General features: G+C 37.6%; 1 protein-coding gene across 1 annotated transcript in view; it reads left to right on the forward strand.

Annotated features, from left to right (window-relative positions):
* The window catches only part of PCNX2 (pecanex 2), a 155,450-nt gene that overhangs the window by 74,243 nt on the left and 65,883 nt on the right, over positions 1-15,324 (forward strand). The window contains exons 18-21 of the mRNA XM_064648813.1: positions 946-1,038; positions 1,541-1,691; positions 5,445-5,586; positions 9,056-9,233. Coding sequence (XP_064504883.1) covers positions 946-1,038; positions 1,541-1,691; positions 5,445-5,586; positions 9,056-9,233 — 564 coding nt within the window. The remainder of the gene's footprint in view (positions 1-945; positions 1,039-1,540; positions 1,692-5,444; positions 5,587-9,055; positions 9,234-15,324) is intronic.

Consider the following 15,324-nt stretch of genomic DNA (forward strand, 5'->3'; position numbering starts at 1 on the left):
AAACTGTTGCTTTTCACATGTTGTTTCTAGATGTCTTTGAATTAAAGCATAAGTCAGTTTCTAAACCAAGAGCTATAGATTGTTACTCATTTTGTAATTTAGCAGCAGTATTGAGTTCTGAACCTAAATACCCTTCTGATAAATCTGAGACAAGATTTTCATTTACTCACAAAAACATTTGGGTGACCTCTGAAGTACAATGCAGAAGACCACACAGATCTCAAGCTATCTTGTTTATTTGTTTACTGGGAATGACATTTTAATCACAAGAAAAATGGGCTGTAAAGACAATGATATTTTCCAATCTTTAGAAACAAGATTACTCCTACCCTAGTTATAGATCTTTACATAAAGGCAGACGTGTCCTTTCATTATCGTTCACTGACACTAGAAAAAGGCCTTGTCTAAAATCCATAAAATCTTCCTGAAATTTGACTTTCAATGCAGAAAATCAGAGAATGAGACATGTCACTTTAGAACATAGAAAATGTATTAACATTGTGTCTTGGAAGACATTACAGAAAAGCGTGACTCATTTTGATAATGAAAGAGAAAGGAAATTTGAAGGAATCTTAATACTTGCAAATAGGAAATGGAACCAGAATTTTCATTTCCAAATATAAAAAAGTCATAATGTAAAAGAGCTATATTCCTTAAGCAGAGTCAGTTTTAAAATGTATTGCTTTCATTTCTCCAGTATTGTAACTTCGTTATTTAAAAATATAGTGCAAAATTAGGCGTGAAGAATTAAAATGTGATTACTTCAACAAACCTTGAGTGTGAAGAAATAATTTTCCAAAGCAGAGTGGAGAAAATACTTTTTTATTAGGGAGTGCTGATTAGCCTTATCACAATGCAGAGTGTAAGTAATTGAGAACAGAGTAATTTACTTTGGTTAAAATAGTATCAGCTTACTAATTTTGTATAAAATAATTATTTTCACAGAAAGAAATCTTGAAATCGGATCTCATTGTTTGCACAGCGGCTGCTGTTCTGTCATTTGCTGTCAGTGCCAGTACTGTATTTCTATCATTAAGGGTGTGTATCTGTCTTTTTTTTTTCCCTTAAGGTATATTATCTTTTTTTATGCAAAATCACAGGGTGCTTAACTGGAAAGAATAGAGCTTGTGGGAAGATAAATTAGTGAAAATGTATTTATTGGTCATTATAACATTATTATATATGTGCAAGGCTGTTAGTTTATGGATATTTGTATTAATTTCAGTATTACTTACTTAATGTCTCTTTCCTCTGCGTATCCACAGCTCTTAAGATATGGAACCCAGGGGACAGAATGAACAAGCCTGATCTTTTGCCTTTTTTTCCTTCAGTCATGGAGGAAACAATTGGCTGCCTGTGTGTGCAAAATACATATGTAAAAATCCATATTCACTTGTGAAGTCAGAGTTTGAACACAGGAATAAATACTAACTGTACAAAAATACAATCATGGAAACTGTTAAAAATGTTTAAAATATATATATAAAAATGTTGTTTGCAAATTATAACTATGTTTCATTTTTTTTCTGCTTTGGCCCAGCCATTTCTCAGCATTGTCCTGTTTGCTTTGGCATGGACCGTGGGATTTGTAACACATTACCTACTTCCTCAGCTTCGCAAGCATCACCCCTGGCTGTGGATCTCCCATCCCATACTTAAAAGCAAAGAACACCAGCAGCGGGAAGTGAGAGGTTTGTAATAAAGTCTTTTCTAAACAATGGTGCAATGACTTTCAGCTTGTCTGGGTTTGCAGGAAAAAAAATCCAGAAGGAAAAAAGCAGGGAGAATAAATTATGATTTTACTTTTGAATAGCATACATAGCCAATCATTTTCATTTGTTTCACCCAAGCGCCAACAGATCTGTGACCCTGTAGGAGTTGTCTTCTGAGACCACTGTACAGAAGGGCTGAGGCTGGGCAGACATCTCTGGATACTGTCTAGTCCAATGCCCTCGCTCAGAGCAGGGTCAGCTAGAGCAGGTTGCTCAGGGCCGTGTCCACTTTTTAGTATTATCAAGCATGGAGACTCCACAACCTTTCTGGACAACCTGTAATAGCATTCTATCATCCTTACACTAAGAAAGGTTGCTTTGACTTGCAGGAGTTTTTTTTAGTTTGGGATATTTTTTTGTTTTAATGCTCCATCAGGCATTAATAAGATGCTCCCTGATGCTTTTCTTCTCCAGGCTAAGCAATCCCAGCTCTCTCAGTCTCTCCATCTATGTCAAATGCTCCTGTCCCTTAATCATTTTACCAGCCCTTTGTGATCTTTCATGAGCCACTGTCTGATCTGCTCTTTGTTTTTGCATTGCAGTACTGTTACTTGCTGTGTTGCTTAATATGTTACAATTCATCTCTTGGCATTTTGTGTAATTTAAAAACATAAAAGATTGACGAAATTGAGGCAGATTTTTTTTTCTACTTTCTGTCATACCAGCAAGCGTAGTGCAACTTAGAGTTCTGTTTCCATTTGTAACACTTCTAGAGAAACATTACAGCTGAAAGAAATGGTGACATTTTCTTTAAAATTTGTTCTTGCTATTGTCTGCTAGCTTCAGTGGGTAGTGCCCTGATACATGCGAGTATCAGTCAATATTTTAGGATGTCGAGATCTGATTTCCTGATACAGTTATTTCTGCAAGCAGGCAGTGTGCTTTGAGAAGCACAGCTTCCCCTCTCTGCCCCAGCTCTCATCTTGCCTTTGCTACCAGCCAAAAGCTTGCTTGTCATTTCTTGATGGATCTCGTGCCTTAATAATTCTCAGTATATGTTCCTGAAGTGTTTGAAGACAGCATTGTCAGAACACAGTCTGCTGAGGGGCTGTAGTCTATTCTTCAACTAGACAACAAAAGAGTTTAGATCACTCTCTGCAAAACCATGTGTTAAGGATTTAAATGTCTCTTTTTTTAAAAAGTCATGTATTTCAAAATGATTCCTTTCCAAACAAGGATTGGGTATGAAAAAAGTACCCAAGAGACTTGATTGAAGATTGCCTTTTAACTTTTCCTCCAATACGCCTAGGTAGGTGAGTGTAATAGAAATATAAATCTTTTTAAGCATCGTGCCCAACTGAAAGCAGTGTTCAGGACTTCCTGTCCATGATAACCAGTAATTCTGATAAACACCCAAGTTTTATTGTTTGTTTCATCACTTAATCATAAAAGACTACTGTAGGATTTCTTTGCCTTGTCCTGATTAAGTCTGTCTTCATTTGTCAGAAAACATTGTTTTCCTAAATGCGGTGACTCAGCTTTTGAAAAGGTTGAAGGTAGAGACCTGCGGGACTGATCTCCACAGATGGGTTTCCTTCTGTTTTGAGATCCAGCTGCATTTCTCATGCTACCTGCTGTGGGCAGTAGGCTTTTTTCCTTCTTTTGCAGTCCTCATTTATATATGGTCCATTCCTGCACTTTGGGGCTTAAGAATTATTACAATGTAGCTGGTGTTGAGTATTAGAAAACAAGAGTAAAAAAAAATATATATTTCAGTCCCTTAGGCTGCTGCAGAGGTGCAGAGGTTTTTTATCATGTTCTGAGATGAGACAGGCTGAGGAAAAGGTAATCCCTTTGATAGATATGTCTGACAGGCTGTCTTCTTTCTTTTGCCCTGTAATAAAAGTGTAGGAACTGAACTTAAATGTTCCTTGTTTGTATAGAAAGAGAAGCTTGGAAAAAGGATAGTAATATCCCATAGAGGTCAGGAGTGGACAATGAAAGGATAAGTACACAAAACAAGATGTCTGTGAGGAGCTCTTACTGCATAGACTTTAATTTTTCAGCTTTCTATTTTTTTGACAAGGGTAGTGCTATGGGGGAGACAAATTACTGCTTCCAATTAGACAAGCAACTGGTAATGACAGTTCCACAAATTTATTCCTGGCTTTGTTTATCATAGACTCTGGATGAGCTGCTCAAACTTTCAGATAATCCATAGAATAGCAATTATTGGACCAGTTGTCATGATACCCATGTGAGATAACTCAGTTATTACTTATCTTTGTTTTGCCTGGCTGCAGGAGGAAAGGCTGAGTTCAAGATGTATGAGCTTGTGGTGTAATAGATGTGTAGAAACTAGTGCAGGACTAAGCGAGGAAGAAACCCTAGTACACTAGGCTGTTTTTTATTCTCCTCCCTTGCCACTACTGTTTGTATGCCACACAAATTCATAGGTAAGCCATTTTCAAATCAGCCACATCTTTCCCTGGAGTTCCTCTGAATGCGAGCTCTTTTTTCTATCTGCATTGTCTGCACAGATCTCTCTCTGTTCATGCAGCAACCTTCTATTTGGTCTGCTTGATATGCATATCTCTTTACTGAAGCTTGAGTTCTTACACAGAGCTCAGCTTTGGACATGGATGAAGTTCATCAGTGAAACTCTGAGAACAATCTGTAGTTCAGGAGGAGGAGAGAGGAATGGATGAAAACAGCTGGGTTCCAAAATGGACGTTTTGCTTCATGTAGGAACTTTTAGGAGGTGGCCTTTAGGTGGTAAGAGGACAAAATATTTTTATGTTATAGCAAGAAACATATTTTTTGAAGGAAGATTTTTTGCAAAGACGTTGCCTTAGCTTAAGGTATTGGCAAAGCATGACTTCAAGATGATTTGGAAGAATTTAGATCTTTCTTTTAGAGCCTATCCACTATACAACTGTGCCTACAGAACATAGAAATCTGTTGATACAGCATGTCTTCTTTGCCTGTCATTGAGAAGGTGTGTATAGGAGAGTGGGATGTGTATACATAATTGTTTTCATTTCTGCAGGGAAGATTATTGGGGATTCAGTAACTGACATGGTTATTTCTGAGTCAATAGCAAGTTCTGCCTTTTTGAATTCACTGTTTTTCCAATAACCTTGTCTAGCTGAGCTCACATGAGAATAAAGACATTGTTTTTGTCTGTATACAAGTGTTTCTGCACTCAGTTCACCCATGTTCTCATAGCAGTTGAATTGCATGGAGCATTCAGTTCTTGTTTAATACTCATAATAAGAACTGTGGTATTGTTGTATATTGAAAAGTCTACTGCAAAAAAAGTTATTCCCTACTGGGGAATGATGTAATCCTGGCAGATAGTTTTCACAGTGGCTGTTTAAGTGTTTTGGGAAATATCTATGAAATATCTATGGGAAATTTCTAGCTCCTGATAATTCCTCAGTCTTTAGATCTTAAGGGGTGTTTCATTTTTGAGGTCAGTGATATTTTACAGTCTAGTGAATGGTGTTTGGCCACTATAAGATGGGGAAGGAGAGGCACAGAGGTCAAATGAGGTTCCTTAGGTCATTGATCAGGTCAGTGCCAGAGCTGGAGATGGCCTCTCTAGGGTCATTGCATCACTAAAAGTATGCAGTTAATATAAATATGAGCTAACTCATGTCTTCTATGGTATTACAGTGCAAAAAATGCTCATAATTTGATGATTATTTGTAATCTGAATTTCTGTTTCAGATGCTGCTCATTTGATGTGGTTTGAAAGGCTCTATGTGTGGCTACAGTGCTTTGAGAAATACATTTTATATCCAGCTATAATACTGAATGCACTCACGATTGATGCTTTCTCAATTAGTAAATACAAGAAGCTTGGTGCACAGTAAGTAGATTGTAACTCAAAGCATGTGATTAGTAGAATATTTGGTTTCAGACTGAAGATTGAGAAATGGAATTTGTTTTTAAATAAGCCTATAATCTTGTCACAGTTTGCTTTCTCGCGTATTAGTTCAATATACAATAATAACTGGCTTTGCTGCAAGAAAAAAGCAAAACTACCTTAGCACACTCTAAGACATGACTCCAGTGAGAGACAGTGAAATTAAAAGATTAAAGAGCTATATATAGATACATATGAAATGTCTAAATGTCAATTAAAAGCAAGACACAGTATACCAGGCTGCAGGTGTTTGATGGGCATAAACTCAGTGGGGTAACTGGAATTAATCAGATGATAATGAGAAATCTAGGCTGGATATCAGGAAACGTTTCCTATCTGAGGATTTTTAACACTATGCTGTAGTTTCCCAAAGGAGTTATCAGAAGCTTCACCACAAAAGTCTTTTAAGGCAAGACTGAATAAAATATTAAACAGTGTAGAATAGTGGGTAGTCCTGCACTGAGTGTTTGAGAAAGGTAAGCATACAAGTTTTGATGAAGTCTGATGTCTCAGATATTAAGCAGAACTGGCGATGCTGATCCATGGTCTCACAGTATGATCATTGCAGACAGCCTTTTATGGTAAGTATTTTAGTCAGTGACTTGCCTACTGCAGATATTCAGCAGGCTTAGTGACTGCAGTATCCCCAGTGAGCAGAGTTTCTGCAGTCCTTTTATCAGAATGACAGTGATGCAGATGATAAAACAAAGAAACAGCCTTGGAATGTTCCAGTAGCAGGAAAAACTGCTAGGAGGTGTAGGGGGACAGTTCCTCAGTATTTATAATAATACAGATTCTTAATTTTAAGTATTAGATAAACAAACTTTGATAGAAAAATTACATGTTAATGTAATTATTCATCTCTCTTGAGGAGCAACACAGCTTTAGGAACTGCAGATAGATACATATGATACATAAGGAAAAGGTGCCTCCTGCTTTTAGGGCCTGAAACCTGGACTAGGGCATTAATCAAATTTTCTACATATTTCTCCCAGACAACTACTTTTCCAGAGAGACTCTCACCAGTCACTTATTGATAGCCTCTCTAGTTCCCCATTGACCTTTTCCCCCTCAGGCACTTGGAAGATGCTTCAAGAGTTTAGGTGTATTGTCCAGGGTGAAACTGAGTCCACACTCATCCCTCTATGTAGGTCTGCAAGGCTGGGAGAATTAAAAGTAATCAAAATGTCATTTGTTACTAGTTAGAAGACGTGACTGAATACATGCATGGAGCAAATATGTAGGGGTTAGGAAGGTGCTATTTTTACATAGTCTTTCCTCCAAGCTAGATCGCACTTTAAAGTATCACCTCCCTCAAGTGTTCAGAAGGAATGAGTCAGACCCCCAGAAGTCTTGAGATTAAAGAAAGTAATTACATTTGTCTGCCTCTGATTGTTTGGCCTGTGGGGGAATACCATGGCAGTCCTTTCCTTGCCCATCCCCCTTGTGTCTGTGTGATCACCTTGGATTTAAAACCCGTGTTTTCTCCTTTTTCTTGTAACTGTGGTCTATCCACAAAGCTCCCAGTAGCCCTTCTCCTCTGGTGCTCCTCTTGGATATGCTTTCCCTACAGTTGACATCTAAATGCCACATACAAAGCATTCATCTTCAGATCCTACCTCTTTCTCAACTCTATAAGCCCATAAGGGATCCTGGATTCTCCTTGCTGCTTTCATATACAGTATTACTGAGGGTTATACTTTCTGTGCTTTAATGCATGAATACTGATTTCTGTTGTTGGAACATTCCTTATTATTGACCACCCAAGGATCAGATCTCATCATGCTGTAGAAAAGGGAAGACATTATCCCACTCTGTCCAAAAGTGTCTGAGGTGGTATGTTTTGCATGATTTGATGTTAGTGTTTTTCTCAAATTGAATATGTTTTTAAAGAAGGTTTGTCTTGCTTTGTGATTTAAATGACTGAAATAGTTTGCTTTTAGAGGAGGCAGAACAGCTCCTTCATACCCAGGAGTTTACTTGAGCTTTACAGGCTGATGTGCTGGTTATAGTGGGACCCATGCTGACAAGCTGAAATGCCTGCCCCTGTTACCTGCCACAGAGGTGTCGGAAATGAGCCCCTCCTTCTTGTGCTCTCTTACTTTCTCTCTGCTGGGAGTTAAAGCCCCAGGAAATACATCTTGTGTGGCAGTATTTTTAAAGAGAGATAATGAGCAAATTGTTTTCTGTTACCTCTGAGGGCATTATTTTATAGCATGTCATTTTTTGGTGACATTTTCTGCGTGTTAACAGGTACAGTGAGAAAAAGTCTTCCTTTTGCTGTATGATCTTTAAGTTTCCATGTGAAAATTCCTCCGTGTTGCAAAAATTTTCTTCTTTCTGAAGAATGAGAGATCCACCTGGTTCATATAGGATGGCTGGTATCACACTGAGATGGCTTCTAGTGACTTCAGAATCTATTTAGCATAGTCGCTAGGTTTTCCATTCAGAAATCTGGGGCAAATTGAAAAGAACAGCTTTGACAAGGTGGAAGATAAGGTAAGCTTGGCATTTCATTCCAACAGTGAGGTCCCAGTGATCCCTTAGAATGACCTGCACTCTAATAAAGTTGCATCTGCATTATGGGAGATAGACAATAATGAATAAATGCCACATAAAATAAAATAAGCCTGGAAAAGCACAGGCTTATGGACCTTGCTAGAATGATGAAAACCTATTTAGAGCTTTCTGGCCTGTCAAGTATCAGTCATGGCAACAGGTATTCTCCTGGTTCGCAGCAAGATGAAGGAGAACCTTCCATGTGCTTTGCAAATACCAAACCTGTAAGGCATTATACATTGAAGTTCCTGCATTTTACAAGACGTAGGTGCAACACGATTTCTTTTCATCTGATGAATTGCTGTATGGAGTATTCAACCATTCAGTCAAGAACAATGATAATTTCAAGCACTTCACATCTATGTGTGTTGCTATCCAGAATTCTGGCAATGTGTAATGAGATTAGGAGTAAAATTATAAATTCTGTAATCAAGTGCAATTTCTTGTCAAAGAAAAAAATTGTGTTCAAGTTTTTTTTTTTCAAATTACAGTAATGTATTAATGAAAGTGCCAGGATATTTCCCAAACTTAGGTTTTATTTTTAAAGGTATATAAAAATGTCTGTTCTAGATTCTTGGGGTTTAGTAGTCAGTACTACTCTTTTTAGTACAATGTTCTTTATTACAACTTGCAAGTGTGTGACAATGATAAGGGAAAATCACAAAGTTGCATGTAGGTAAAATAAATGTGATGATTTCTGATATTAATCCTATTCTCTTTTAATAAATAAGTTGTGTAGATTTAGATATACATAGCAATCTAAAATACATCTGATACAGATATTTGTATTTTAGAGCTTAATGATTTATTGCTTTGTGACTTGATTAGGTTTTTCTCTCTGCCTTTCTTACAGCTGTGACATTATCCTGATAACAGTTGCCGGGATGAAGCTCCTCCGCTCCTCATTCTGTAATCCTATTAATCAGTTTGTTACTTTGAGCTTTACTGTAATCTTCTTCCGATTTGACTACAGAGACATTTCAGAAAATTTCTTGCTGGATTTCTTCATGATGTCCATTGTGTTTCATAAGGCAAGTTTTATAGCTCCTGTAATGTCTTTGGTAAATATATCTTCTCTATGTTACTGTGCTGATCAAAATGTGTTAGAATTTTTTGGAAGTAACGTATGCATATATAGACACAGATTGTTGGTACCATAGAGAAAAAAATCTATTACAATGAAAACAAGGTTTTGCAATGTTTTCCATTTACTTTTCATTCACGTGTTTCTCTATAAAGTTCAGAATTGTTGTTGTCAAGAGGAGAATCCTCAATGAATTGGAAAGAGCCTCTTGGGTCATTAGTGCAGGACTGCCCTCCAGATCAATCGCCTGGTGTTTTTATCTAGGTTTCCTTTGAATGCCTCTAGTGGTTGACTCAACAACTTCCTTTGGGAAATTATTCCATAATCTAATCATTCTCATGATAATAAATGTTTTCCTAATGTCAGCCTTAACATTTTTCTTTTCCTGTTTTCAGTCTGTTATCCTTGTGATGCTGCCCTTAACCTTAACCTCAGAGCTCCTTTCTCTCTGTTACATTGTTAACTCTTGAAGTGTGCTCTCTTTGAGTTTACTTTAAAAAAGAAAAAAGCCCTTTCTGCATGAATCAGATCAGATCCTGTCTTAGTTTGGAATCTGTGCTGTTTTACTGAAAGAAGCAGGTTTAACTGATACCTTGGTAAAACATGGGAAAATATTGAAGACTTGAAAGTGTTGATCCAGGGTAACTCTGGCAAGGTGTTTGGATTTTATTGGTGTTGTTTGGTGTATTTTAGTTTTTTTGTCAGGCTTGTTTGGTTGGTTTCTTTTTCTAAAATATTCTTACTACATGTATGAGTATGACCCACTAACATCACTTATTTTCTGAGAGGAGAAAGACATGGTTTCATATCAATTGCTGCATGTGCTGTGGAGATATTTATGCCTTCTGGACAAGGGGCAACAGCTCATACTGCTGTCCATGCCCACCTGGAAATTTCTGGCTTCTTAAATAGAGGCCCAGGTTGTTGGTGTTACATTGGGAGTTCAGTCATTCAGGGAAAGAGTGAAGGAGAAATTAGATGCTTTTCCTGGTTTATTTCTCCGCTGCTGTAAGGGAGGAGGAGAAAGAACGAAGAGCAACTTGGTGAGCTCACTCTTTTCATTGAACTCTTGGACCACACTCCAGTAGGAGCTTCACCTGCTTCAAGCCTTCAACCCTCAGACCTGTTGTTTCTCTCTGGTAGGGTGAGGAGGCAAGGGTAGGGGAGAAAGGGCAGAAGAAAGGAGTAGAAGAGATGATACAAAGCTATACTTTAAGAAGAATCTCCTTCCTAAGATCATAAAGTAGGGTTTAGGGTTAGAGTAATTTTTAAACCTTCTTATCTTGGAGTGAAAGATAACCAGTGAAAGAGATGCAGAGTTTGCTAGCATTATGCCAGTTTTCAGTATTTGTTCAATTACCATGTTCCCTAGAGTAAGGGGTAGATTTGTATCTCCTGAGAAGTTTGTCAGTGATGTGCATCAGTCGACATCCCATGTCTGGATAATGGCTTACTTAATCCTAGAACTCATTCTCCAAAAACCTCTCTACAGGATCAAAAAATTAGCACACCAAAATTGAGAGTGTCGCTATTTGTTAATTCTTTTGGAAATGGTGACCTTTTGAGCATATCACGAAATACTGAGGTGGATTATTGCATGCTTGGTAAGAAAGAGATGTAAAGTCTTTTCAATGATTTTTTTTTTTTTTAGAATATTGCTTGGGTAGTTGGAAGCTACTGTTCATAGTAGAAAGACTAGCATTAGCAATAAGAGTAAGATAACAAAGGATGCTTATCAAATTGAACGGAGACGTTTGCTAGAATAACTACTGATCTGCTAGACTGAAAGCTTATACTGCAGACATATTTGGAAAATGTAGTTTTAGCATTGGTCTGCCATCTTCATATCTAATAATATCTGAAATTTTGCAGGTCATTATTTCAGCAAGTGGAATTGTCCTTGTTCCATTTAAAAAAATTGAAGTTGAGTGGTTGAATTATTTATATTACAAAAGCACATGCACAGTTACACAATGATCATTAGAGCCAATATGAAAAATAGCATTGCAGATGATAGCAATTAAATTCCTTTTAATTTCAAATCATAAGGGGCATAAGTTTTCTTTACCCTAATTAAGATTTGAGCTTTAATTAGCTCAGTATTGTGAAACTTCAGTAAAGGATATGATCACTTGAGGATAAAGATGATGTGTGTTTATTTCATACTACAGACCCTAAGCAAGCTGCATCTGCCTTTGTTCCTAAAAGCTTTATGGGTCTTCACACATTCTGTCTGTAGTTCAGTCATTTTTATATTTGCAACTATTTTAACAAATAAAAACAAAATCTGAAATGGTCTCTATTATAACCATCACCTTTGGCTATGCAGAATTTATTACACAGTCATGACTAATTTCTGCTTGCACATTGAAAACATCAATTTACAACCCTCTGAATTCGGAAACACTAGAAGTGCTGTGCCTTAGTCATAGTGATGGTAATTTTTAAGCAAGATTACTCCAAAAAAATTTACATGCTCCCAAAGCTCGGTGGTAATGTTTTTTTCTTCTGCCAGGCTCTGAAGAACATTCACAACTGCACTAGTGACTCTTGATGCAGATTATATGGAATAAAACTTTGCTAATAGTGTTGAGTAGAGTATTTCTGAATATCTCACTGATTTTGCTTCCCTTGTTTTCCTTGTTGTGATGTTGATTTAACGTAATTTAGTCAAATCAGAAGCTCCAAATGAGCCTATTTCTCTGAACAAGTTGGGACACAGAAGTCCAAGTTGCTGCTCACAGATTTTTATCTCTGTCTGCAAACGGCCAAGACACCCACACTGAGATACCACAGAGAACAAGAGTCTATTCAGTTTCATTCCTAAGGATTTTTTTAATCACCTTAGATTTTTTTGTCTTTTTAATGTCTAGGACTTAGTAATGTGACACAGTTAATTAATTTCTATATTAAAAATGATTAGCTGTTTGCATTTTGACAAGTGGCAGAATGTGGAAACACTAGAAGTTGATTAGGCGTATGCAGAGTGTGCTGTTTTGTCTTTCAAATTGCCTTGGGAAGGGAGCAAGATAAACATTTAGGAAAGTCTTTCTTAATTGTTTTTGAAAATGATTGCAGCTTTCAATTCAAATGGAACAGGACTTCTCCATCTTTCTTACACCGAGACTTTCCACGTAGCCAGCCCAGATTGTGTCCTTGGCTACAGCCTGGGATTCTCCTGTCCAAAACTCTTGTTGTCTACAATCTTTAAATCAGAGCTGAATGCCTTTTAAAAATATGTGGGTGTAATGCTCTGATGTATATTCTACAGGAAGTCAAACCAGATAGTTGAGACAGTCTACGTGACTCCGTGTAAACTTTTCAAATGAGACAGTTGCTCTCCCCAGACTTTTTAGGAGATAATGTCACTACAAAGGTTAATAAGAATGTTCATATCAGGTGAAAATGGAAACCCACAAAAACCAGAATATATTCTTCATAGGTGGAGCAAAAGTGGAATACATAATAGGATGCAAGAGATTTCTTCCTAGACTTCTAAAGGTAGAAAAAACCTCAGACTTTTTCTGTAATAGAGTAAAAAATGTGGAAGTATTAGCTGGTTTGAATAAACTATTTGGGAATGATGAAAAGATGGGCCTTTCTTGCATCCTTTTGCTGTCTACTGACAATATTTAACTTAGGAAAAACTCTAACGCACGCAAAAGTTATGAGAGGAAGAGCATAGGGATGGTTAAGTGCATATTATAGCTCATCCAGTCCATTTTTCTTCAGGCAAACAAAAAAAGTAAAATAGGAATATACCCAGCACTGCCCTCCTTGGCAGATGTGTGAGATGCTTTTAAAGGATGTCTGAAATAACAGCTGTTCAACTCAAGATGAACCGGTATTGTTAAGTGTGAAGTAGAAATGAATGCAAATCATTCAAACAAGAAGTATATCAATTTGGAACTGGCTGAATGGTAACAAAGATGCTCAGGGCAAGACTTGTCCCCAGCTGTTTTGCTGTGCTCTGTTAAAGATGTGGTGTTCCATTAGATCCAGTGCCCCAGGCATCCTCTGTATTTTGCTGGTGGAGAGGGGTCATAGTATCTCCCTGAACTGCTTTTGGAACCTCCAGTAGACCTGATGTTGAGCTGAAGGAGCAAAGCCAGCTGGTAGTGTGAATGTGGATGCCTCTGGCTGCAGTATGCTTATGGCTACTACAAAGGGCTGGTAGGGTTTTTTTACCAGTCTCTTCACTACTGGGAGCAACCAGCAGCATGTTGGAGATTCCTGTGTGCCAAACTGCTAAACTGTCTCTTTTACCAGCAACTCTTTCGTCAGTAGAGCACAACTGAGAAATGATACCTGTACTTTGGAATATGGATTTTTAAAAAAATCTATGTAGCTTCCTTTAAGGCCTAGAGAGGGAGCCACCCATAGCTTACACTCATCTACTACATGGATCTGCATGGGAATGATAAGATCCAGTATCATTAACCCTCTAATGTATAGGACTACAACTTCTTATTTCTTTCAGTCTTACATGTTACTGTCAGGCAGTTTAATGGCCTCTTAATTTGTGTGTGTGGATGAACTAATTAGCAATACAAAAATATGAAATCACCTTATATTTTCTTATCATCAAGTCCTCTGAGGGTTCTGAATTTGTCTTCATGAATAAGGCAAAAAAATCAAAGAAGCAGAGCTTGTTAAATTTGCCTTCATTAACACTGAATTCATTTGCCTAAGTACTCTTACTCCTGCTGAGCTCACTTAAGTATACAATTTCCCTGTCTGATATTTTTTTCTTGTTTCCCAGAATACATTTTCCAGCTAATAAGGAATCTACTTTTTTTTATTTTTTTTAAAGAATTTTTCCCTTATCTGTATACATCTTTCTGCCATAGTATCCAAGACCATGTATTTCTGAAAGATGATATTTATGTCAAAGTAGATCCAGCTAAGGCAGCCAGTTTGTAACAACTCGACAGACCCGTGCTGATCAGGCTTAACTTTCAACATCCACAACACAATCCTTTGGACAGGAAAGAAATTATGTGTGTCATTTTGTTTTCCTTCATTTTATGAGAAAGTGCTGCCAAGTGCATTGACCTTCTTGGTGCTTTGTTGAAGTCAAGTAATTAACCTATTGGATCTTTTTATTGCCTTTGTGGCAATAAAACTCTTGGTTAGTTGGCATGTTCCATTGATTTAGGTGCTACTTATAAGTCAGAAGCCTCACTCTTTTTCCTTTCCCCTTCAGATTTTTCATCCTTCTCTAAATCTGATGTTTCACTTCAAAGGTTTTGGCACTAAGTTGTTAATTCATATTTTAATCCATTCCTTGCCATTTGTGCATACTGAAATCCAATGTCTTAATCATGTGTACTCTCTTGGCTCACAGCTGTTTCCTCAGCTTTTGATATCTGGCATATAAATCCTTTTAAGACCCTTTCTGCTGAGTAAAATACCCAAGGCTACATCTGATATTTGGCAGGATAATCCCAGTGGTATTTTCTGTAGACTCCTTAACTCTCTTGGGCACTGTACAGTTCATGTTTCCTTTTAGTATTGGAGGAATGGTTTAATTGATTTTTCATTCAGCCTTCCATCACTGACCTCTTTGTCAGACTTAATTCCTTACACTATTCCCAAATTAAATTTTCTCTCTTGTTTTTTTGTGTGTGTGTGTGGTTTTTTTTAACTAGAATGGGACAAATGCACTTGGGGGTTCAGGGAGGTGTACGCCCACTTGCTGGGTCAGTCTGGCTCACTAGTCACTGAAGACCACATTCATGTGCATTCATGCTGATACAGGTGTGTTCTGTGTCTGTTGATGCGAGGACTGAAAGAGAAATCTTGAGCATTTCAGTGCACAACTTTGTGCTTTTGCTTCTGTCCACTTTTACCACAGAATCATAGAATGCTCTGGGTTGGAACGGACCTTAAAGACTGCCTAGCTCCAATTCCCTTGACAGGTGCAGGGACACCTTCCACTAGACCAGGTTGTTCAAAGCCCCATCCAATCTGGCCTTGAACACTATCAGGGATGGGGCATCCACAGCTTCCCTGGGCAATCTGTTCCAGTGCCTCAC

This window comes from Pseudopipra pipra, chromosome 3, assembly GCF_036250125.1.
Source record: "Pseudopipra pipra isolate bDixPip1 chromosome 3, bDixPip1.hap1, whole genome shotgun sequence".
Taxonomy (NCBI): Eukaryota; Metazoa; Chordata; class Aves; order Passeriformes; family Pipridae; genus Pseudopipra; species Pseudopipra pipra.